A 26,651-nucleotide genomic window follows, 5' to 3' on the forward strand; every position below is an offset into this window, starting at 1 on the left:
ATGCTAAAAGGATTGTGTTTGGGTGTTTGGCTAACCATCGTCTAAGTGGCCTTATGCGAGCGCCACGGATGGTCAGATGGCCAACTATCAAATGTTAAAACAGACCGTCAAATCGGTATACGATGGGAATTATCAGAGTGTTACGTCTGTTTGTCTGAGCTATACCTCACACTGGCAAATTGTGTAATTTCCAACCCACGTGTTCTCGTGCAGAGAAGCTGCTGCTCTGGCTACTAGGATCGCTACGTTTGAAACCAAATGCACCCTTCGGTATCTAGGTACTGTTGCTTTTCTTATCCTTTCCTCTCTATCTTTCTGAACAGCGCCAAACTTTAGGTAGTAGTTTTTGAGTTTCTATTTTTCCGTTTGGAGACCATCTCACAAGTACTTGTTTCGCAATGCGTTGATTTCGTGACTGTATGATGATGGCAATGAATGGATGATGATTCCAGTCACCACGCTTTCCGTAAATGTAATCGATGCCAAGACGGGTAAATTTCACGCTAGAAGTTATGAAAAACGTCCTTCTTATTGATAATTTGAATTGTTAAACAATAAAGTAATACTCCACACTTATTTTTTCACTATCAATTGTGTCGTTTCGTTAAAACAAAAATATATTTTTTTTACACCGTGTAATGAACTAATATAAGAAAAAGCTTTCATCTAGCTTTAAGGCAATTAGTGCTTGAGTTTTCGGTTATGGTTTGAAGAGGAATGGCTTTTAGTTAACCTTCACTTATTAGTGCTTACACTTCTGTTGCCTTACCTACTATGTGTTCGTTCCTGGCTTCGTAACTGCTTTAGTTTTGCTAAGAGCCTTGTAAAGTAGATTACGCCCTTAGGTGCTACCGTATGCTGTAGTGCTTTGTTTAGAGTACTTTGAGTTTTGTTTTATTTTGCTTTCCGGTAGACAACACCCACGACCGGATCGAAACCATACAGCGCAATGATCCGTCAAATTCAAAATGATACAGAAATCATCTCTACTTGAGTCACGCCCGCAGGCTTCGTATAGGAATGTACAATAAGCTAAAATTCTATTTTCTCCGAGTGTATAGAGAGTGTAATGATATTTTTCTATCAAATTCTGCCACATCGGATCGTAGAGCACAAAACTTATGCTTGCTTCAACAGAACAAAACCCCCCACCGAAAAGTAACCACCAGAACACAAACTAAAACTCACGAGTTCATAAGCATCTGACCCACACACACCAACTACACGATTGTTGAAGGCATTTGATTGCAGTGAATGAAAAACTCTTCACAGTTGATAAATTCCAGTGAACTGAACCATTTTTTTCACTTTATTCTTTCTCTGGGTCAATTTTGGTTGTCACGAACAGTTCTTCATACGGCTGGAGCACATTCGGAAATGTTTCACCCAGAAGGGCGGAGTTTTCATACTGGAAGAGTACAGTAAGTGATCGTCGCGAAAACGCTTATCAGTTTTTTGAATTTTAACCGATACAAAACGGATAAAATGTTTACTTATTTTTATTCTCTACTGCAGATCCTAAAACGCGGCAGCTGATCCAGCGGAAGTTTATGTCAAATCTGGTAATTATTTGAAAATTTTGAACAGTCATATCATTTGTTTTCGCATGTTGTTGTTATTGTTGTTTTTTTTCAATTCGTGGTCGTGTTTTAATAATGCATGATGAATCAACGTTTTCAAAAAAAAAAAAAAAAAAAAAAATAAATAAATAAAAAATAAGAAAAACAAGAAATAAAAAATAAGAAAAACTAGAAGTGTTGCATTAAAATATCTTCCTCGAGCATTATTTCGGAATATTTAATGATTGCGTATTAGATGTCTACATCTAGATTTGGATTATTCTCGTCAAAAACGTAACTATTGCCAAAAATCTTGTTTTTTAATTTTTATCTGGATTAACGAGATTTCTAGCCCTGGGCTAGTTCATCTCGGGACCTACGCTTTACTTCCCTTCCGAAACCCCTGAAATCCCTACGAAAATTCCTGAAGAATCCGAAGAATACCAAAGGAGTCACTGGTGATATTTCTGAGGAAATTTCCGAAGAAATCTTTGGGGAATTTTTATAAACATTTCTCAAGGAAGCTCCAAATAAATTCCTGAAAGAATTTACGAAGATACTAGCTGTATCCGGCAAACTTTGTCTTGCCTACTGCGTTTTTTGACGTTTCAAGTTTTCAATCCTTGGAAGATTTTTTTTATAAATCGCTGGAAAAATTTCTGAAAGCTTAGGAGATATTTTTTAAAGAAAACAGGGGGATAGCGAAGAGAATCTTTGAATCGTTTTCCACTAAAATGATACTTTTAGTGATATTCTTATCGCAATTTCCAAAAGAAACTCTAGAGGTATTCTTGTAGGAATCTCTATAGACATCCATGGAGATATTTCTAAAGCAAGGAAGGATTTCTGAAAGAATCCCTGGCTAGTTTTTTGTAAGAATCGCAGGTGGAAATTCTCAAGATTTATGAATTTATGAAGTTTTTTTTATAGAATACTTGAAAAAAAAAATCTGGAAAACTTCCCGTCTCTTTGGAAAAATATCTGAAAAAATTGTGGTATTTTCTAAAAGAATCCATGGAAAAATTTCTGATGAATCCATGGAAGGGTTTCTAAAGGAATCCCTGGATTTATTTTTGATGCATTTTTTTTGAGAAATATAAAACTCCGAAGGAATTCTAAAAGAACTTCTGAAGCAATCCATGCACGGTTTTTTAAAACTTTGGTTTTTCAACTTCTGGTGGAATGCTTAGTGGAATTTCTGGAGGAATGTCCTAAGCAATCCCTAGAAAAAAATCCCGATTGAACCCTTGCAAGAGTTGCTGGAAGCGGTTTTGAAAAGATTCTCTATTCCCAAGGAAATTTCCATTACGAAAAGTTCCTGGTCCGACCGGGAATCGAATCCGTCACCTTCAGCATGGTCATGTTGAATACCCACGCCATTACAGCTGTGGGGCTATGGAGCCCTCAACTTTACAAATTCATCTAATTCTTCTTCTCTGTGGCTTTACGTTCCCACTGGAACTCAGCCTGCCTTTCTTCAACTTAGTGTTCTCTGATCAATGCCACACTTATTAATTGAAGGGCTTTCTTTGCCTGCCATTGCATGAATTTGTATATTGTGAGCAGGGATGCCAGATGATTTTTGGAGAAATCTGTATCACTATTTTCAAAAATCTGTATCCCATACAAAATATGGGTGAAAAATATGTATCCCATACAAAAATAAAATAGCCCCTCTAGCTCAAAAATCTGTATTGTATATTATACGAAATTTGTACGGATGCTCAAAAATCTGTATAATACAGATAAATCTGTATATAGCGCACCCCTGATTGTGAGGCAAGTACAATTATACACTATGCCCAAGGAAGTAGAGAAAAGCTCCCGACCGGAACTGGAATCGAACCCGCACGGATTGGCGATCCATAGCCTTATCCACAAGGCTAACTGCCCGAGCAGAAGGGCATACCTTAACGTACGAAGAGCAACCTGTGCTCTAATATCTTCTGTTGGTATTGCTATATTATTCTACGCAATGTTATGAGAACACCATAATAACAAGTGGAGGTATTTGAGCAAAGTTAGGTATTGATGAAGTATTGTTGATTTAGCTGAGAAAATAACTGAAGAACTCTCTCTCTCTTCTTGGCGTAACGTCCTCATTGGGAAAAAGCCTGCTTCTCAGCTTAGTGTTCTATGAGCACTTCCACAGTTATTAACTGAGAGCTTCCTCTGCCAATGACCATTTTGCATGCGTATATCGTGTGGCAGGCACGATGATACTCTATGCCCAAGGAAGTCAAGGAAATTTCCTTTACGAAAAGATCCTGGACCGACCGGGAATAGAACCCGTCACCCTCAGCATGGTCATGCTGAATACCCGTGCCTTTACCGCCTCGGCTATATGGGCCCTTGAACTTGTTCTTGAACTGAAGAACAAGATTTGTTATTACATTATGGAGCTATCGAAAAAAATGTTCAATTTCATAGCAAGAAATGTTATTACTTTGCTATTTCATACCTTCTGGATAACAAATAGAGCACTTGAAATGTATGGTATGCATTCATTATTGAAATAACAAGACTTGTTATTTTTCAGGTGTTATTCATACAAAATTATGGTATTCATTTTTGTTATTTGCCTCTTATGTCCACCTAATGAAGGGCATATCGAGGTATAATGTTATTTAAGATTAATACCTCGATATGTTATTTTGTTACTAATCTTTTTTGCTCGGGAGACCTTTATCTTTGCCCCTTGAATACAGTAGAAAATATGTTTCACAACAAATCCGAAGGAATTCCTGAAGAAATTCCTCCATGTATTGCTGGAAGGGGTTCCAAAGATATTTTTGAAGAAGTTGTCGAAGAAATCCCCTGAAGAAATCTTTGAAGGATTTACGAAAGCATCTTTAAAATCATTTCTGAAGGAATTCCTGAAGAAATTCCAACAAGAATCCCTAAAGGTACTTTAGAAAAAAACCCTGGATGAACTACCGAAAGAATCCATGGAGGATTTTCCTAAGGATTTTTTGTAGAAATTCCAAAATCCCCTAGAGAAATTTATGGAGAAATCCATAAAGGCATTCCATAAGGAATCCCTGGGAGAATTGACGAAGGAGTATACGGAGGACTCTCTAGAAAGATCCGATGAACTCGCAAGAGAAAATCTTTGAAGGACCTCTGGTATAAATTTCGAAGGAATCCCTGGAGGAATGCAAAGAGGATAAATCCTTTGAGAATGACTGCAATTACCAAAGGAATCCGGAAAGCAATCCCAGGAGGATTTCACAGAAGAACTTCTGGAGGATGGATCTCCGAAGAAATCTCTGAAGAAATTCCCAAACGAATATCTGGTGGAATTCTCGGAATACTCTCTGAAGGAGTTCCCGACCATATCACTGGAAAATATATCTAAGGAATCTCTGGAAAAACTCTTGCAGGAATTCACTAGTGGAATTCGCATAATTATCGTTAGAGTATGAATCCTCCAAGAAAGCTCGAAGAAATTCTGGACGAAATACTTGGAGAAATCCTGAAGGAAATCCCTAAAAAACATCCCTAACGGAAACGCTGGGGGAATTTTTGAAGGTAGCTCTGGACCAATCCCTGTAGCTATTCTTGTAGTAAAAAAATCCTTGAAGAAATTTCCTAAAAAAAATCCCCGAAGAAAATTCCTGGATGAATTCCTTTATTAATACTTAGAAGAACCTTTGGAGGAATTCTCGAGAAATGTCCAAAAGAATCACTAAGGAGGAATTCTCAGAGGAATTGCTTAAAGAACCCACAAAGGAATCCCTGGAGATATTCACAAAGGAATCCCTGGAGGTAATCCCTATGGAATCTCTAAAAGGAACTCCTGAAAAAAAAAATGTAAATGTTTTTTTTGGATCTTTTTTGAAAATCCCGAAAGCTATTCTGGAGGAAATTTCGAAGAAATTATGGAAGAAATTTTAGATGGAATCCCAGGAAAAATCACGAAAAAATGCTTTAGGATATTTCATGGGTGTTCCATAGAAATTCATGAGCGTTTCATGCAGTTTCAGGGGGTTTTTAGGTGGTAGTGCGGTTCCAGGGCCTTCAAGATGTATCGGGGGCACTCCAGCGAGTTTGATAGACGTTCTACAGTGTTTCATGGCCGATCCATGGCACTTCAGGGGGTTTCAGAAGCATCCCAGGTGTGCTCATGGGGGTTTCAGAGGCGTCCCAAAGTGTTCCGGAATCTTTTAGAAGGCTTCATGGATATTCCAGGGGATCCCAGGGGCGTTCCAGAAGTGTTTAAGGGGTTCTGGAGCGTTTCATCGGGTTTCGAGGGCGTTCCAGAGCGAGCTGTTCCATGGGCTTCAGGGAGTTTCTGGGGCGTTCTAATGTATTCCAAAAGGGATCTTGAGAGTTTCAAGAGTGTTCCAGGCGGTTTTATGAGTTTTTTAAGGTGCATTCCAGAGGTTTCAGGGGATTCCAGGGGTGTTCCATATACAGGGGATGGCCAAAATGTTTGGGATAGGCAACTTTTTTTCTCCCAGAAAAAAATTCAACATGCTGTAACTTTTCATAGAGTGCATCAAAAAATCTCAAATTTTGACTGTTTGTCAACCTATTATATGTGCATCATTGGTACAAATTTGGGCTCGATTGATAAATTTTTTGCGAAGTTAGAACCGTTCGGGTAAAACACTATTTTTTAGACAACTAATTTTTGAACTGTCATATCTCGGAAACCAGTGAACCGAATTGAATGAATTTTTTAACGTTTATCAACAATATATTGATACTTAATACGATGTTTTAAAATATAATATTTTCTCACGACGAATTAAGTTATACCAGGTTGAAATTTTTACCCATATAGATGAAAATAAGTCAAATTTACAATACCACACAAAAATTACTATATGTGTTCTTCCTTCAATCTTAATAGGCTCTAATATATCTGATTAGAGATAACTTGAGAACAGAAGTGGAAAATCTTTGAATATCAACACTAAAATTTATTGACAATGATGTAAAAAAATTACATTTTTTCGAGAAAAATCCCAAAAGTGTCAATCCATGATAACTTTTTTCAAAGTTAAAAAAGTACCTATGTTTTAATAGTTTTCGAAGCATTTACATATTGTTAGTGTACGTTCAAAATTTCATTCAATTCGGTTTACTGGTTTTCGAAATATAACAGCTCAAAAATGAGTTGTCTAAAAAATAGTGTTTTACCCGAACGGTTCTAACTTTGCGAAATATTAATCAATCAAGCCCAAATTTGTACCAATGATGCACATATAGTAGGTTGACAAACAGTTAAAATTTGAGATTTTTTGATGCGCTCTATGAAAAGTTATAGCATGTTGAACTTTTTTGTGAGAGAAAAAAAAGTTACCTATCCCAAACATTTTGGCCATCCCCTGTATGTTCCAAAGGGTTTCAGGGAGTTTCAGGGGGCTTCAGGGGGTTTTATGAGGTTCTAGGGGCTTCAGGGGGTTTTAGGAGGTTCTAGGGGCGTTCCAGGATTTCAGGGGCTTTCAGGTGCATTACAGAGAGGTTCAGGGCTATATCAGGGGGTTTCCGAGGGTTCCAGGGCGTAACAAGGGTGCTCCGTGGGTTTTCAGAGGCGTTGCATGGGGTTTCAGGGATGTTCTAGTGCGCTTTAGCAGATTTCAGAAGCGTTTCAATGGTTTTCAAGGAATTCCAATAGTGCTCCAGGGAGTTTCAGGTGTGTTCTATGGGTTTTCAGTAGGGTTCCATGGGGTTTCAGGGACGTTCCAGGGTTTTTCAGTGAGTTTCAAAAGTGTTGCAATGCAAGGGTTTTCAAAGGGTTTCGGGGGTTCCAGGAGCACTACAGTGTTGTTTGGGGTTACGTACAAAAGGCTGAATTACGAAAGGCTGAAATAACAAAAGGCTGAAACACAAGAGGCTGAAATTGCAAAAGGCTGAATGCATCAAAAGGCTGAAACAACATAAGGCTGAAATAGTGATTCGACTAGTTTTCAAACGCACCAGTAAAAAGACTAACCTTAACCCTTATGTGGCCGACAGGGTACCCGGGTACCCAGCGCCCATTTGAAAAGCACGGTGTAGAAAAAAGCAAAAAGTTTGTCGGACACATAACGATTAACACTAACAACTCAGACAAACAGGCACATCACTCTTATTAGGAATACATAATTACATACATACACTGATTTAACGGTCTACTTGAAAATTTGCTAGTTGTTCGATTACCCAACCGTGGCACTCACATTGGTTTAGCTTGAGCTTGACGTTTGGCCGTCCTCTCGTCCCCTAGCTCATGGTTGGCCATACTAAGCCATTTTGGGTGAACATGCTTTAGTTACTATGTTCTAAATCGGAAAATTTTACGACTGGTCATAATGCTATGCATTATTGAACGCCTAGATTGCAAAGACAATATGTTTCAAAAGAAAAGCTTACATTTCAAAGAAGGGAAAATCTTGTATGAAATTGGTTGTATCGGTAACGACAACAATCTCCGAAACAACATGACTAGAAAGAATAGCTCATGTTTAAAGAAGGAAAAATAAACGATATAAATATTATTAGTCCCTTCCTGTGTTCGTTGGTATGCTTCATTTGCCTCTTCACTAAGCTCAGTTTTCAAACTAAGGCTCATGCTGAAGGTTACGTGTTTAGGCCAAGAACTTTTCATTATGAAATATTTCTTAAATCCCTTTGCTGCCGGTGGACGCATAAATGTCCCATGTGCAAAAACAGACAATCGAGAAAATCGCGTCCAAAGTTCGAAAACGTAAATTGTCTCAACTATGAAGTATTAAGTGCTGAATCGTGTTCTAACATCAACCAATTTTGAATTTGAGCACTAATTTCTGTTTTAGAGCGATTTTATTGTTCCATAGGATTTCCAATGAAACGTGACGCTTCTGCGTCCACTTTTTAGAATGTTACAAATCGGCCTTGCATTTTTTCAACAGTTTTCAGAACAAACTATCTATTTTTATTTCCTTATATGATAGTGCACCATGATACATGGTCATGGGCTGCAAAATCTCAATATTGCCAAAAATGCACATGGGACAATTATGCTTCCACCGGCAGTTTGGCATTGAGCATCTTTGTGCCCCTTACACGATATGCCGAAGCTAAGAAGCAGGCTTTATCTCAGTTGGGGCGTATTTCCAAGAAAATAAGGAATCGCTATAACTTGTATATGCATTTTCGTATGCTCAGCCTTTTCAATTTTCAGCCTTTTGTTATTTCAGGCTTAGTTTCTTAATTTCAGCCTTTCGTATTCAGCCTTTTGTGCATTCAGCCTTCTGAAATTCAGCCTTATGTTACCGTCTCGGAAAATCAGCAACAGAATAATACGAACCGAGACCAACGGCAACGACCCCAGCGAACAAAAAGGACTTGCGATTGGAAACTCGGTACGTGGAACTGCCGATCTCTCAACTTCATTGGGAGCACCCGCATACTCGCCGATCTACTGAAGGACCGCGGGTTCGGCATCGTAGCGCTGCAGGAGGTGTGTTGGACAGGATCCATGGTGCGAACGTTTAGAGGTAATCATACCATCTACCAGAGCTGCGGCAACACACGCGAGCTGGGAACAGCTTTCATCGTGATGGGTGATATGCAGAGGCGCGTGATCGGTTGGTGGCCGATCGACGAAAGAATGTGCAGGTTGAGGATCAAGGGCCGATTCTTCAACTTCAGCATAATAAACGTGCACAGCCCACACTCCGGAAGTACTGATGATGACAAGGACGCATTTTACGCGCAGCTCGAACGCGAGTACGACCGCTGCCCAAGCCACGACGTCAAGGTCATCATAGGAGATTTGAACGCTCAGGTAGGCCAGGAGGAGGAATTCAGACCGACGATTGGTAAGTTTAGCGCCCACCAGCGAACGAACGAAAACGGCCTACGACTCATTGATTTCGCCGCCTCCAAAAATATGGCCATACGTAGCACCTTTTTCCAACACAGCCTCCCTTATCGTCACACCTGGAGATCACCACAGCAGACGGAATCTCAAATCGACCACGTTCTGATTGACGGACGGCACTTCTCCGACATTATCGACGTCAGGACCTATCGTGGCGCCAACATCGACTCCGACCACTATCTGGTGATGGTCAAACTGCGCCCAAAACTCTCCGTCATCAACAATGTACGGTACCGGCGACCGCCACGGTACAACCTAGAGCGACTGAAGCAACCGGATGTCGCCTCAGCATACGCGCAGAATCTCGAAGCCGCGTTGCCAGACGAGGGCGAGCTCGATGAGGCCCCTCTAGAGGACTGCTGGAGTACAGTGAAAGCAGCCATCAACGACGCAACCGAGAGCACCATCGGGTACGTGGAACGGAATCGACGAAACGAATGGTTCGACGAAGAGTGCAGAACGGTTTTGGAGGAGAAGAACGCAGCGAGGGCGGTAATGCTGCAGCAGGGGACTCGACAGAACGTGGAACGTTACAAACAGAAGCGGAAACAGCAGACCCGCCTCTTTCGGGAGAAAAAGCGCCGCCTGGAAGAAGCAGAGTGTGAAGAAATGGAACTGCTGTGCCGTTCCCAAGAAACACGGAAGTTCTATCAGAAGCTCAATGCATCCCGCAACGGCTTCGTGCCGCGAGCCGAAATATGCAGGGATAAAGACGGAGGCCTCTTGACGGACGGACGTGAGGTGATCGAAAGGTGGAAGCAGCACTTCGATCAGCACCTGAACGGCGTGGAGAACGTAGGCACGGGAGCCCACGGCAACGGAAGGAACGACGACGCCAGTGCAGCGGAGGACGGAAATGAACCAACTCCCACGCTGAGGGAAGTTATGGATGCTATTCACCAGCTCAAAACCAACAAAGCAGCTGGTAAGGATGGAATCGCAGCTGAACTCATCAAGATGGGCCCAGAAAAGTTGGCCACCTGTCTGCATCGGCTGATAGTCAGGATCTGGGAAACCGAACAGCTACCGGAGGAGTGGAAGGAAGGGGTAATCTGCCCCATTCACAAGAAAGGCGACCATTTGGAATGTGAGAACTTCAGGGCGATCACTATTTTGAATGCTGCCTACAAAGTGCTATCCCAGATCATCTTCCGTCGTCTGTCACCTAAAACAAATGAGTTCGTGGGAAGTTATCAAGCCGGCTTCATCGACGGCCGGTCGACAACGGACCAGATCTTTACCGTACGGCAAATCCTCCAGAAATGCCGTGAATACCAGGTCCCAACGCACCACCTGTTCATCGACTTCAAAGCGGCATACGATAGTATCGACCGCACAGAGCTATGGAGAATCATGGACGAAAACGGCTTTCCTGGGAAGCTGACTAGACTGATTAAAGCAACGATGGACGGTGTGCAAAACTGCGTAAGGGTTTCGGGTGAACTATCCAGTTCATTCGTATCTCGCCGGGGACTGCGACAAGGTGACGGACTCTCATGTCTACTCTTCAACATCGCGCTGGAAGGTGTGATGCGACGAGCCGGGCTCAACAGCCGGGGAACGATTTTCACAAAATCCGGTCAATTTGTGTGCTTTGCGGATGACATGGACATTATCGCTAGAACATTTGGAACGGTGGCAGAACTGTACACCCGCCTGAAACGCGAAACAGCAAAGGTCGGACTGGTGGTGAATGCCTCAAAAACAAAGTACATGCTGGTAGGCGGAACCGAACACGACCGGATCCGTCTGGGTAGTAATGTTACGATAGACGGGGATACTTTCGAGGTGGTGGAGGAATTCGTCTACCTCGGATCCTTACTGACGGCTGACAACAACGTGAGCCGTGAAATTCGGAGGCGCATCATCAGCGGAAGTCGGGCCTACTACGGGCTCCAGAAGAAACTGCGGTCGAAAAAGATTCACCCACGCACCAAATGCACCATGTACAAAACGTTAATAAGACCGGTAATCCTCTACGGGCACGAGACATGGACCATGCTCGAGGAGGACCTACAAGCACTCGGAGTTTTCGAGCGACGCGTGCTAAGAACGATCTTCGGCGGTGTGCAGGAGAACGGTGTGTGGCGGAGAAGGATGAACCACGAGCTCGCTGCACTTTACGGCGAACCCAGCATCCAGAAGGTGGCCAAAGCCGGAAGGATACGTTGGGCAGGGCATGTTGCAAGAATGCCGGACAACAACCCTGCAAAGTTGCTGGTGTTTGCAACGGATCCGGTTGGCACAAGAAGGCGTGGAGCGCAGAGAGCACGATGGGCGGACCAGGTGGAGCGTGACTTGGCGAGCATTGGGCGCGACCGAGGATGGAGAGCGGCAGCCACAAACCGAGTATTGTGGCGTACTATTGTTGATTATGTCTTGTCTTAATGATGTGGAACAAATAAATGTATGTAATGTATGTATGTATGTTACCGTCTCGGTGTTTGAGGGGTTTCAGGGACGTTCCATGGTGTTCTAGTGGGTTACAGGAGGTTACAGGAGCGTTCCAGTTGTTTTCATGGGATCTCAAGCTTATGGAACATCAGCTCCAGCGGATACAATTTCGGACATCACTTAAAACCCTGAAATGCCTTGAAATCCTTCCGAAACATCCTTGAAAGTTCTCGATGAATCCCCCGGAATGCAATGAAACTATTGGTAATGTTAAAAAGGAAAATATTCTACTGTGCAACATTTAATTATTATAGCAAAAGTATAACAAACAATCATAAAGCACTTTTCTGTACTGCTCTGTTTTATCTCGTAGGCTTTGCTATTCTCTTCCGCTTTTATTCTGTCCAAAATGTCCCTAGCTTTACAGCATTACCCAAGATATCTCCATGTGTACATACGATTATAACGCCTTCAGTTCGAAGACACTATCTCTAACGTCTTTTAAACAACTTACCTTCCACCGACGACCGTCGTCGGTGGTACCTCCTCCCAAACGTGCCAAACCATCCTTGAACGTGAACTACGGTACCGTACCTACTGTTCTACTGATCACGGAAGGCTAATGAGGCCGCACTAAGCCTGCACCGAATCTTCTCCGTACGTCACGCAAAGAAATTGCTCCAAGACCAAAAAAGACCATCCGTGGGGTCTTAAGGACCACAATGTGCCACCGCTGCTCGTTCCAATGCATCCCCGAAAAACACACAAACTACATATCACACGTTTTGCAAGCAAGTGCCTAACCATGTTGAGTTCTAGTATAGTCAGCAGGAGTATGAAAATATGCAAAAATTGCGGTGCCTTTCGTAGAAAGCCATGTGTTTGTTCTGTATGTTGACGTTATGCGAGCAGAACAGGTACAATCCTAGCATGTCTCACCTAGCGAAAAGAGTGTGCGTTTTGTGCGTGGTGTCTGTTAAATGTGACTTAAAGCAGGCTTCTGTCTATCTTCTACACGTCTCCTCTCTGAAAGTAAGTTAAAAAATGTTGTGAAATATTTTCATTACTTCATACTGTTCTGTATGCATACATCTCTGTTACAATCGCTACTGCATATGCGTTACTGGAACTTTTTTGGTTTTGTTCAGAGTAGTATTTGTTTTGCTTTGATTTTTATAAACATATGTAAGTAAATGCGTTATGCTAGAGGAGTAATATTTGCAGGTTGGGGTAGTTAAATTATTATGTGAGGCGATTTCCACGATTTTTTATCACCAACCCTTCCCTTACAATTATTTTTGTAAATATAAATATTCGTTGCATAACACAATACATATCACAATGAATTATATCAGATGACAAATTAAAATAAAATAAGTCATTGACTTCCATCAACGACGACAATTGTTTATATAAAATTTCATTTTTGTGATTTTGAAATCGTGCTCCAAAATAACAGTTTTCACACTGCATAAAATTTTTGAATTTATTAAAATTCCAATATTTAGCACGGGAAAAAATCTTTAAAAACATGACAAAAAAGTTTTAAATCGTAAAACATGCTACTGTATGATATCATGACTATGACTCATAATATCATGACTGCATCGACGATTATCATATTTTTTTTACAAATCATAAAAAATAATAATTGGCAAAGACTTTAAGATTTTTTTTCTTGTTAACATTTATTAAACTTTATAACACTGCGTCATAGAACCATAAAACAGCAGCATGAAGGAAAGCAACAAAACAAACGGGTGCGAGCTTTCTACTTCTATCACATACGAAATTTATTTGTTTTTCCAAACCCATTCCGAATGGTAAGACAAAGTGTTCTGTGAAATCAGCGAACTCAAGTGAACTTCCATTCCCGAAGGAAGAAAGGCAATGGTATTTTTTCTAGAATTCTTCCAAAACTGTTTAAGGAACTCTGTTGGTAATTTTGTTTTGTTTTTTTTTTTGTCTGTATTAACGAGATTTTTAGCCCTAGGCTAGTTCATCTCGGGACCCACGCTTTACTTCCCGTCCGAAAGAAGAACTCACATTTTGCGAGTTTGTCAGGAGTGGGATTCGATCCCAGGTCCTCGGCGTGATAGTCAAGTGTTCTAACCACCACACCAGGTCCGCTCCACTAATTTTGTTTTAATAATTCCTTGGACTTTTTATTTACAAATCCACTCGGCAATTTAGTTAGTGAATTATGTCTCAAATTTGTTCGAAATCTACTTTAAGAAATCCTTAAGTCATTTTTAAGAAACACTTCCGAAATTCCTTTAGCAATTTCTTTTAGAATTCTTTCGGCGATTCCTTTAGAAACTGTTTTCCGCAATTCCTTTGGGAATTTATCCGAAACTTCACCAGGAACTCATACTGAAATTCTAAGGAATAAAAATGAAGGGTTCCCGTATTCTTTAAAGATGTGTTTTGGTATTGCCGAAGGAATAACCAGGAGAAATTTTGAAGGAATTACAAAGTGAGCTTCTCAATGAATTGCAGGATTAGTTTCAGAAGAAATTGTAGGAGTAATTCCTGAAGGGATTAATAGAGGAATCGTCATGGAAATTCGTGGAAAAATTCCTAGATAGAATGTTGGAGGAACTCCTGAAGGAATTTTCGGAGAGATTCCTAGTTTAATTGCCTTAGTTATTCCCGAAAAGATTTCCGGAAAAGATTCTAAGGCAATTTTTTAAGAACTGTCTTAAAAATTAGGCATTTCCAAGAAATTTCAAGAACACTTCCTAAAGAAAAATTAGTGGAAATTGCGAGAAAAATATTTTTGAAAGGAATAACAGAGTTTTGTAATCTGGAAGAATGGGGACTTTCTCAAAAAAATATCAATGGAAATCCTAAAAAATCATCAAGCAAATGTCGAAGCAAATGTCATCAGAATGGCCATTTTTTTCAAAGCTACATCTATATATATAAAAATACAGTGGCATACGTGGGACCGCGCATAACTTGCGAACGGATGGTCCGATTTGGGTCGTCTAAGTTTTGTTCTGTTAATTTTTGCCCAAGGAAGGTTTATGAGCCCAAAAACATGGGAAAATTGAGAGTTTTTGAAAATTGGGTTTTCATAGGTACATTTTGAACGGGGACTTGGGCGCTTGGCTAGGGACTTAATACGTCAAAAAACGCAGTAGGCGATTAGATAATTTTTATGGTCTTATGAACATTTACAGCTAATGTCTGATACACTTCTTATGAGAGTAAACAAACACAATTCCATAGTTTGATCCGACTTTGACTTTGACAAAGACGAGGGCTACGTGGCAATCGATAAAAATCGGCTTAGCGATTTAACCTTCACCCTCGACAACTCATTTTCAAAATGCTGGTATTTCGTCGATTTTTTGAAGTCGCCCTCAAGCGATCATAAATTGGGGATAGTTTCTTACACTCAAGTGGCCATGCAATATCCGGAACCATTCCAGGGATATTCCAGATTGTACGGGGGTCAGGGGATTGCCAAAATGGCAAAAAGTGATTATTTCGTGTGTTATTGTGCTTGAACCATCGATATTCAGCAAAACTTTTGTTGCAAACAGTGAAACACAACTGCGATAAGCAGATTTGAATAAGTTGACCTATCCGGATCACCGTGACAAGTTCCACGGGGCCTCATTGGGGACACTTCTGGTTTTCAACCTAAACATGCCGTGTGACATATCAATCTTCATGATTTCGAATGACTAAGTCAGAAACGATAGACTGAAGTCTGTATCAACTAATACGGCCACCCCGGAACATCTAGCACAGGTTCCACGGGGGTGTCTTCGTGATTTCGAGAGAATGGGACAGAATTTTTTTTTACTGAAGTATGCATCAACTTCAGAACACCTGGAACAGGTTCCGCGGGAGCCTCTCAAACACAATAACACACGATATAATCACTTTAAGCCATTTGGCAAAATAGACACCTCTCCCACCCCTTGACCACAGTAGAATCCGGAATATCCCCGGAATGGTTTTGGATTGGCGTGGCTCAAAATACCACATGTAAAAAAGTTCGATGGACACCCTTTTCATTTTGATCTATATGATGCCACGATGATCAGGTCAAATTTTCAGTTCCGTCAATCCGTTAACACGGACGTTGGGTGGTGCTAAACTCATTTGAAGTTTGTATGGGAGTTTATATGGGAAAACATCTTTTTTTTGCATTTTTTTCATGAGGCTCACTGTTTTCACTTAAATCACATAACCAGTGAAGAGAATTGTCAGACAAACGAGGCACAAAACAAGCAACAAAGAAGTTGCGACGATTACTCTTTATCCCTACTGGTAACAGATAATGACATGATCTCGAAAATTTTTGTTGCAGACAAAACGGAAGCTGAATTTGTTGCGTACTTTTCAACTCGTGAATAATCAATTATTGCTAACCCAAAGTCGAAACTGTTTGATGATAGAGCTTCACCAGAGTTGCAGTGTTTACCGACTCGAAGTTACCGTTCGAAAATCGCAATGCAAGGCTTAAAAATCTCTAAGCTCGTGGTGTACGATGTTAATCCCATTATTTTCAAGTTGGGACAAACTTATGTCGCATGGGTTTGTTTGTCGCAACAAATACAGGTTGCGACATTGTCATTATTGTTGCGCGATGGTTGAATTTTGATTCACTGCACATAACCGATTAAATACAACTTTAGTCTTATATGTACCGAATAACTTTGTCGAAGACCGCAAAGTATCCGCATCCGGATATAACATGGCCACTTCAGTATAACTAACTTGCACCAATTTATGATCGATTGAACGACTTCAAAAAAATCAGATGAAAATTGACGAAATGCCAGCTTTTCCAAATTAAGTTGTCGGGGGTCGGGTACGTGAAGGTTAAAAAAAAACATCATTTACCTATCGTAAGGTTATGTAAGGGAGAAGATGTAACTGAAAAACTCGAAGCCCTAGATTTCCTTTTGTAGAGATTCATCAACTAAGTAATATGAAAAGCAAGTTTTGAAATCTTTTATTACGTAACTTTATGGCACTTTTGAACAAAAAAAATCAATTTGTTTTGCACGAGTTGTAAGAGTTACTTGATACTTGATGGGCTACAACTCGTAGCGGTGAGTCTACGCCGAATGAAGTATCCGCCTCCACTGGCCTCGGTCCTGGGCCAATCGCTTCCAGTCGCCCTGAACGTTTAGAGTCATTAGGTCCTCCTCAACTGCAAAAAAAGCCAACGTGTGCGTGGCCTTCCACGAAGCCGACGACCCCTTCCTGGTTCTCTGCTGACTATAATTTTAGCTTGTCGTTCCTCCGGCATACGAGCTACGCGTCCAGCCCACCGCAGCCTGCCGTGTTGTATTCGCTTCACTATATCCATCTCTTTATATACCTGGTACAATTCGTACTTCATGCGATGCCGTCAAATGCCGTCCTCCAGTTTACCGCCGAGTATTGTTAGCAGCACTTTACGTTCGAAGACTCCAAAGGCTCTCCTCCGATCAACTTCTTTCAACGTCCACGTTTCATGACCGTATAAAGCGACCGGGAGAATCAGAGACTTGAACAACGCGATTTTTGTCTTCGTTTACAGCCTGCGGGACCTCAGTTGGTTTCGCAGACCGAAAAAGGCCCGATTTGCAGCCGCAATCAATCCGTCTTTTCACCTCGCGGGTAACATCATTATCGCACGTCACTAGAGTACCAAGATAATCAAATTGATCCACAACTTCAAACTTTTCCCCACCTAGCACCACTTCGTTTGTTAGAGTTGAATCAACTTTTTACCAGTAATCCGTTATTTTACGTGTTACGTAATTTATGCACGATATTCTTCTAATATCATATCATCGATCTAAACGATCTAATCTGACTTATACATTTCTCCTCCGTGATTGATTTGAGCTGGTACCAATTGCGCTGAGATTCAAATAACTAAGGGGTTTGGGACACTCCACTTATTCTCAAAGTGCAATTTAGTCAGCTCGTTCATTATTGATCAATAATGGCGCCGGTCAAGTCCTTACAGTCAGTTGGGAAGGGAAAGGAATATTGGAGTGTGGTGGTTGTTGCTACTAGAGACCGAGGGCACTCTGCGTCCCCACAACCCGCACGGACTGGGGTATTTTGTTAGATAGGATGGGAGATCTGTGAGTTACCGTTGGGTCGGGGATGTGATCCATGGATAGGTGATATTTATAGTGTTCGTAAGGTGATACATTGTGTGGTGATTACTCAAGATCAAGCGGCACAGTTTGCTTTTGGTTGCATAACTTGTAAGTGTTGCGCCGTGGAAGTTGGAAGGAAGGGAAACGACTTTTTCAATTCGATTCTGGCTCTAGCGATGGCTATGAACATATGAATAAACATGAGTTGTTTATGTAGAGCAGAGAGAGAGAGAAAAATAGATAGATATATACACAGTACGAGGAAAGGAACGGGCCAGGGATTGAACCCAGGACCTTCTGCATACGAATCAGAAGCGGTAGCCACTAGACTACCAAGCCCGTCTGCAAAGCTATTCTAATATCAATCAATATACATAGTTAATAGCATAAGATATTTGTAATGCGTGATGCCTTGTATGCATCAGCAAATATATTAGGCTATTTAATAAAAAAAATCCCATAGGTCCCATTTGCCCCGTGAAACGGAGTAAATGAAAATCTGCAACACATTTCACTACATGTATATGTATAATATACTAGCTATACCCGGCAAATTTTGTCTTGCCTACTGCGTTTTTTGACGTTTCAAGTTTCTAGCCAAGAAATAGAAATACACTAGAACTCCAATGGCGCTGATGTCAATTTTCCTAATTATTTATTTTAATAACTTTAATTGCAATAATTGATTGCTTATATGTGTTCATCTTGTAGAGGACCATTTGTTTTGGTAAACAAAATTTATTTGGCACTTCTAGGACCACTACTGATGGTGTAAGGGCGTGGCATACTAGATGTTAGTCACACGAACAGTCGCGACATTGGACTTCTGTGGCTAGTTATTCTAATAGCCAAGACCAAGTCCCCGGTCAAAATGTATAGAAAATCGATTTTAAAAAACTCCCCATTTTTCCATGTATTATTAACCTCATAAACCTTCCTTGGATGAAAACTAACAGAACAAAACTAAGGCAACCAAAATCGGACCTTCAGTTCGCAAGTTATGAGCAGTCCCACGTATGCCACTGCAATTTTATATACATATATAATATTGAAAGCTTCAGTTTTGGCATTTTTTTTTTACTGGTAGATCCTAATATAATATGAGGATATCAGCTGTGAAAACCGTACGTTTTAATAAAAAAAAAAAAACACTGAAAAAAAATATAATTTTCCTTATAAAATCAGCTCCCATATGTCTATTTTGGCCAGGTTACTTCTAATTTGGCCAGTCTCATAAGAAATACACGTGATTGGCCAAAATGGAAACCAGAGTTGAGAGTATGGCCAAAACTGCGGCAAAGCTTCTATTTTGGCCAGCGCTATTTTGAATGCAAAAATCAAGTATTAGCTAGATTCCTACATATTTCCTACAAAGTATAGATTGAAACCTTTCATCTGACATATTGGTAGTTTACATAGGATTATTGGCTAATGTTCTAAAAATGACTTTCCTTGGACTGGCCAAACCCGGTGTCCGCACCCTATGGAATGTAAATATTTGAAATAGTTTTAATGCACGTTTATATAAAGAGATATATTAACAACGTCTTTTAGAACCATTGGAATTATCAAATAATTTTTTGGACTGACAAAACTAAATTAGTAATTTTTTAGGTCGCATTTACCTCGGGGTACCTTAATCCTAGAAAAATAAACTTGAAATTTTAGCTTGAATGTCATGATGTTTTTATGATTCAGTTGACATTCTCGATATGTAATTCAATACTATTGATGGTTTCCAAACATTGAATAAATCACCCCTACCCCCCACCTTTTCAGTATTTTTACCCTCCTGGGCATGATTTTCGACCCAGGGAGGCAATTTCGTCCACTTTGAGAATCACTGCTCTACAGTGTCAAAATTCCAATTATTATCAAACTTTCGTGTACCTCGAATTTTTCTACACAGAATGTCAGAATTTAGACTAGGTATTAGTCTGGGTCAACAAAGTCGATTTTTCGAAACAAAGCTTTTTTCGATTCCTTCTAGCGTCCAAAACAACTGTACAAAATTTGGGAGCGATTGGCTGCGCCCCCCTATTCCGCATTGCGATAGAAATTTGTATGGAATTTAGTATGGGAAAACATGCTTTTTTGCATTTTTCTCATAAATTGAAATTTTTCGTCTTGATCGATCTAACTAATGACGTTAAAGTATAGCCTAGGTTATGCCAAAAAACTTTGCCGAAGACCGCAAAGTGATCCGACACTTGTAAAAAAAAGTTATAACGTACAGATTACCCGGTGGTGCTTAACATTCAACATGTAATGGAATAACATCAATAATAAAATCTCAATTTTTGGCCTAAGTTACCAGGCGAATAACTTTTTTTCACAAGCGTCGGATCACTTTGCGGTCTTCGGCAAAGTTTTTCGGCATATCCTAGGCTATACTTTAACGTCATTAAACAAAATAATTCAACTTATGAGTAAAATATAAAATCTAACTTCCATACAAATTTCAATCGCAATGCGGAATACGGGGGCGTAACCAATCGCTCCCAAATTTTGCACAATTGTTTTGGACGCTAATATAGATTGAGAAAGCTTTGTTCCGGGTTGATATGATCAAATTTAATGTTTCTCCATACAACGTTGACCCACTCTACTAGGTATATTGTATACACAGAAAGTTTGAAAATGTTCCATCGGAGATATTTTTACTTAGCTTTTTTTCGCTGTTTTCCACACTAAAATTCAATTAATACTGGGATCGTCCATAAATGGCGTACTTTGCATGTTAGGGAGAGGGGGTGTCTGGGATTGTGTGACGAGTGGTGTATCAGATATGGAAAACATTACTGATATTTTTCCACTACATATAAATGAATAATATCAATAATGAAATCTTAATACTTTGCCTCACTTTGCCTAGGGTATAACTTTTTTCACAGACGTTGGTTCACTTTGCGGTCTTCGACAAAGTTGTTTGGTATATAGTCACCTACAAAAATGCCTAAGGGTTTGATTATTTAACGCTTACAGCGCCACCTAGCGGCAAAATTCGAAAACTTAAAATTTGGCCAAGATTTCCCATACAAATTTTAAGCTTGTTGAGCACCCCCTTAGGCTTTTTCGATTTTCTTCAAATTTTGAAAGTAGCTTCTGGGAGTCCAAAACAACAAATTAAGGAGGTAAGACTTGACATTTTTCAAAAAAATTGTTTTTCATATAAGTGTGGGCCACTCTAGTGAGTATGCTTAACATTTAACATGTAAAGGAATAACATCAATAATAAAATCTCAATTTTTTGCCAGAATTTCCAAGAGTATATCTTTTTCCACGTTTTTCCACGCATTCTGGACTATACATTAACATTATATATATAACGATTATATAGTATGGGACAATTTTGAGCAACTTTCAAGTAAAATACGTAAAAGTATGTTCTCCTACGTAAAATCACATTCAAACTTCAGACGAGCTTGGTGGTCTAATGGCTACCGCTTCTGATTCATATGCAGAAGGTCCTGGGTTCAATCCCTGGCTCGTCTCTTTGTCTCTTTCCTCCTACTTTGTAACTTGCTATCTACTTTCTCTCTCTATCTCTATATTCGTAGCGATCGCTAGAACCAGAAACGGATTTGAAAAAAAGTCGTTTCTCTACCTTCCAACTATCATCACAGCACAGTGTCAATCTATCATATAACACCTACAAGTTATGCAACCAAGCGAACTGTGCCGCTTCACAGTAATCTTCACACAATCTAGGGGCATCTGGGGTAATACGCACTGTCGAGGCAAAACGCACCCCCTTTGTTTTTCAAGGATTATCGGTTTTAGAGCTTTGAAACCTTATCAATCTAATAGAACGTCTTAATAAATGAGCATCTGGGAAATTTTACATATCTGCGTTACGTAATTAGTGAGAAAAATGAATAAAATTGAAAAGCACGATTCTGATGTAATTTTCCCGATCGTTTGTCGAATGATTTGATGGTGAAAACCGACCAAACATCTAATGCTGTTGTGTTTATTCAGTTCATTGAGGGCAATGCTAAGCAGAGGAAAAATAACTTAAACAGTAATCTACGTGAATTATATGTTTTGAACTATTTTATTTTTTGCTATTGATTGGGGCAATATGCACTCCATTGGTTGGGGCAAATCGCACCTATAGAAAACATGCTGTAATAATATCTATGAGTGCTCTGTAAGTAATCGCAAACGAAATTGAGCTATTGTTTGTCTTAAAACCTTATAAAACATGCATTTTGTCTAAGAAGTAAAAAGATTTCTAAACTCGACGGTGCATCTTGCCTCAATGTTGTGGTGCGTCTTGCCCCTTTGTTTGAGTGCATCCTGCCCCATTGTTGTAGTGCATTTTACCCCGAGCAAGGGTGCATACTGCCCCGCATAAACATACGAAGCCGTAATGTTAGTCTTTACAAAAAACGTTATTTCCAAGAGCTGAACTGTATTAAGGCTGAAATTTTGTTTGGTTTCTCTTAGAATGAAAGTATATGCAATGAATGCATGCATTAAACCAATAAATTATTGCCTTTTTATATGCATTTGGACGCATCTTCCTTAAGTGGTGCATATTACCCCAGAATCCCCTATCACTTTACGCCTGGCATCCAGGACCAATTCATGAACCTTGTGCCAAAAATAAAACATTTCCCACCAACACACTGACATCCGCATGACCTTGTGCAGGTGCAGAGGACTCAACGGCCTGTTGGCAACAAGCGATTGCAATCATCACTTCCCTCCCCTCCCCCATTGACCTGCAACCTGACGCAGCAGGCGCCATTGTCACCTAAAATACAAGACCACCAACGCTCACACACTGAAGATGCCTGTTATTCCCAAGCAGCTATCTCATTGGTTCCTTGTGTTAGTGTAGCTGATCTGGCGATACTGGAGTTGCAACTGCGGGCGGTCAATTAAGTTAAGTTAAAAAAAATCACATTCAAACTTCAATCGCGATTCGCAAAATGTAGACTAAACCAATCATGCCCAAATTTCGCACAGTTGTTTGAGACCTCAAAGATCATCTTAAAAATTTGGATCTGATTGAATCTGTTGAATTTTTTAATTTTCCCATACTACTTTAACCCACCCTAATATCCATACGCTTGCAAAATATTTGCTCTCTAGCATATCGCTTCCAAATCTACAACAGTCGCTCATCAGAATGCATTCTGATCAGTACGACTCATCAAACTAGTTATTGCAAAAAAACACATCACAAAATTATTAATGTAGTTCCTCTTCTTCCTCCTCTCCTCCGTTCTCACGAAGGCCGATGACATATGCTATTCTGTGCTGTGCGTCTTCTCGTATGTAGCTGCCGGGCAAGAATGGCAGAAAAAATACCCCGCCATCACCCTGGCCGGCCCAGCGGTGCATGGAACGCAACAGGTAGTTTCATTGACGACGACGACTGCTCAGCAACAGCAGCTGGTCACGCAACAGGCCCCTCCGGCAACTAAACTCACCACGCAACCTGTCCAACCTCCAACGCAGAGCAGTAGTCAAAAAGTGCAGCAGACTCATCTGCCGCAGCAAATTTCCCCCAAACTGCAGACCGTTATCAGCAAACCTATCCCGCAGCAGCAGCAACCACCGCCGCAGCAAATCCAACAACCAGCTCAGCGACCTCCAGCACAGCAACCTCCACCGGTTAGCCCTGTACCTCAGCTGAAACAACCGCCATCTCTTCCCGCCCGACCGGCTTCATCAACAACATCTTCATCATCACCATCATCGACGGGTTCCTCAGCGACATCTTCGACCTCATCGGAACCACCCAAAATGAAAGCTCCCGTTCTTCCACCATCGGCGGCGGTGGCGACAACCGGATCCACTGGCCGCCTGCCACAGCAGTCATCCCTCCCCAATCGGGGTCCACCTCCAGCCATTCCACCGCGGATCGGCCTTGGCCAGAGGTCTGGATCGGTGCAGATACCGTCCTCCAGTTCATCGGGCAGCGCCGCCCATCAGATACGGCAGCTCAAGCGGCAACAGTCGGCCGCATCGCCACCCAATCAATCATCGCCACCGAGTCATTTCCAGTCCCAGCAACAGTTGCAACAACAGCAGCAGCAGCTACTGCAGCAACAACAGCAATACCACCAGCAGAGGCAGAATTCCAGGGGATCGATCAATGCTTTCCGAAAGAATTAGATGTGGCATGAGTGTTTTGGGTAGGTTAACTGGATATGTGCAATCCAGTTGAAACTGAGCGGTCAGTGTAGGCAATTGAGCTAGTATGGGAAAACCCCGCACGAAAAGGGGAGGGCGTTATTTGGGGTGACGATTAAATAGGTACATGATTAGTTTCCAATGGATTGGATATATTTCTGAATTGAAATTTACCACTCTCATTAGGACTTTGACTCAAAACAAATCAGCATCAAGGAATATAGTAAGTGTAGCATGTCGACTTACGATGACATCGAGTCACTCGGGAAACACACCGTAGAAATCAATGTCAAAGATGAACATGTAGGAAAAACAATCCCCACTCAGTATAATGTATATAGGCAGGTTAACGTTCAGTACTAAAGAACCCACAGCTCACAAAACGTATCAAACCCGATAACAACTCATTCAAAGAAAGCCAGTTGAACTTAATAAAACTGTACAATGTATATTAGATAGATAATTCATTCAACGTAAACGTTTGAACACTACGACATGTTGAAGGCAATTGTTTGGTGCATTGCAGAATAGGTTCAGTCAGTGAATGTGAACGATTTCATTCAAAAATATCAAATATGATGACCAATCTCCCGTCTGGGTCATCTTCGTCGTCATCGTCGTCCACCGACCGTCGAAGGACCAATAAGCTACTATCGTTCACTTTTGATTGTACGCTGTATGTTCTTTTTCCTATCGTTGTATTTTACATTCGCCCGTATGGATTCAGTATGCGGCTTTCGAGCCACGTGGAAGAGATGCTTTAAAAGAGAATTGTCTGTTAGGTTTAGATGAGGATACTGTACTGTTTGAACCGAGATCGGCAATATGTTGAACGCTTAAAATCTTTAATTTATGTCCGATCAAAAGATTGAGGTTAGGAATACTGATAGGGTAAAATTTCAGAAGCTTCGCAATCGTTGTTAAGATAACATGTTGAGTACGTCGGATGGTTCAGAAGTGTGGAGTAGAACTAATAAAATGGTATTGAAAAGGATAGATGAACCTTATGCGTTGTTGTGAGATATCACAAACATCCCTTAAATAATAACAACTTTTTTTCTCGGCGTGATACCTAGGACAGAGACTATTTCTCAGCTAAGCTTTTAGCACTTCCACAGCTGGGAAATTGAGGACACAACGTCCTCCGGCGTATTATATTGTAGAGATTGCAAGTTCAGATGCAAACAAACTAGATCTGAAATGAGCAGTTTGAGACCGAAAACAACGTTATTATTCGAAAAAAAAGCGTGGAAAACGAAGATTTTTCACATTTGGAAAGATTATATAATTTGCAGCACACAGAATTTAAGCGATTGCATGCTGATTATATAGCATTAAGGGCCGATTTCTTCACCCTGGCTTAAGGACAAACGGGACGATCGAGGAAATATCCGCCATTGTTCTGTTGTTATTTAGATGGTAATCTCAGATTCTACTTCATATTGCGCAACAAAAATCTATCATTGTGTATGCTCTCCTGCAGTGCATATGATGATTGTTTTTCAGCATCTTCAGTGCGATAGAACTCAAGATTACCATCCTCAAAATCGTGAGGCAATTTGTTAGAAAGAGAGGGAAGATAGGAAAAATAACACGGCGTCCCGTTTCACCTTAAGCGTTAAACCAGGTTTAACTATATGGGTAAGCCTGGCTTACCGGTTAAGCCGAGGTGAAGAAATCGGCCCTAACCCACTAACTGCCTTTATCCCTTTCATTAATGCTGGGAAGAGTTCGATGGGGACTCCGCATTTAATTAAATACAAGCCAAATCAGAAATGCCAGTAAATGTTTTTTTCTTGTTCTCTAAGCAATGGGGGACACTTGGACGGGAGGTCCAGATAGTGTGGGTTTGTGGACCGCCTCCTACAGGCGCAGTAGAAGGCAGGGAAACACCCCGTCCTACCCATTCCCATCGCCGCCACACCCTACGTCTCTCCAGAAGCGCCAAAATGGCATTTCTTCGGAGAGAGGCACATCGCACTCTCAATGTTAGCTGCGCAGCCATGCAGCAACGAACATCGATGACACGCTCTGTGAGGAGTCCTCCGAGGTAGCGTGCTGGCGCTTGTCCAGCTTCCCGGGTGTTCTTATCACTCCATTTGTCCTCGGGAGGCAGGCAGGCTAGACCCGACGCCTGCATCCAACTGCAGCACACAGAAGGACGTGCCGACATGGGGCCTCCACCTGCTTCGATCTTGCTGGGAACCCCTTTCAAACCACGGGCTCGTATCCAACCCAGTAGACCGACGCCACGACAGCAACGCTACCAGGACGTTCTCTTCGCGGCCACTTAATCGCTGAAAGGGTCGATCTCGACCTACGTAGCCGACTCCGAACCACCTCTTGTATAGCGTCTGAACTAGCCCATTTTCCGAGTCCACGCGCCACCTCCTCTGTAGCTCCAAGACGATGTGGATGATAGCCATTGAAACGGCATTCTAGCCAAACTCATTCCTACACAATGTGTAGTACATATCCTCTGGACAAGGTTGTTCAGAATTGAGTCCTCTCCGCATGTGAAAAGCATGCGATCAAGCATTGGGTGAGAACGCAGACACACGAACAAAACAT

At 41.1% G+C, this 26,651-nt stretch overlaps 1 protein-coding gene across 8 annotated transcripts in view; it reads left to right on the forward strand.

The window, feature by feature from the left end:
* The window catches only part of LOC109403571 (MAP kinase-activating death domain protein), a 116,105-nt gene extending 91,031 nt beyond the window's left edge, over positions 1–25,074 (forward strand). For all 8 annotated transcript variants that reach the window (XM_029861542.2, XM_029861544.2, XM_062845366.1 and 5 more), the window contains 3 exons: positions 1,349–1,421; positions 1,516–1,562; positions 23,178–25,074. In XM_029861542.2, the coding sequence (XP_029717402.2) occupies positions 1,349–1,421; positions 1,516–1,562; positions 23,178–24,062 (1,005 nt within the window). In that variant the 3' untranslated portion in view covers positions 24,063–25,074. The remainder of the gene's footprint in view (positions 1–1,348; positions 1,422–1,515; positions 1,563–23,177) is intronic.
* The last annotated feature ends 1,577 nt before the right edge of the window (positions 25,075–26,651 follow it).

This window comes from Aedes albopictus, chromosome 1, assembly GCF_035046485.1.
Source record: "Aedes albopictus strain Foshan chromosome 1, AalbF5, whole genome shotgun sequence".
Classification (NCBI taxonomy): Eukaryota; Metazoa; Arthropoda; class Insecta; order Diptera; family Culicidae; genus Aedes; species Aedes albopictus.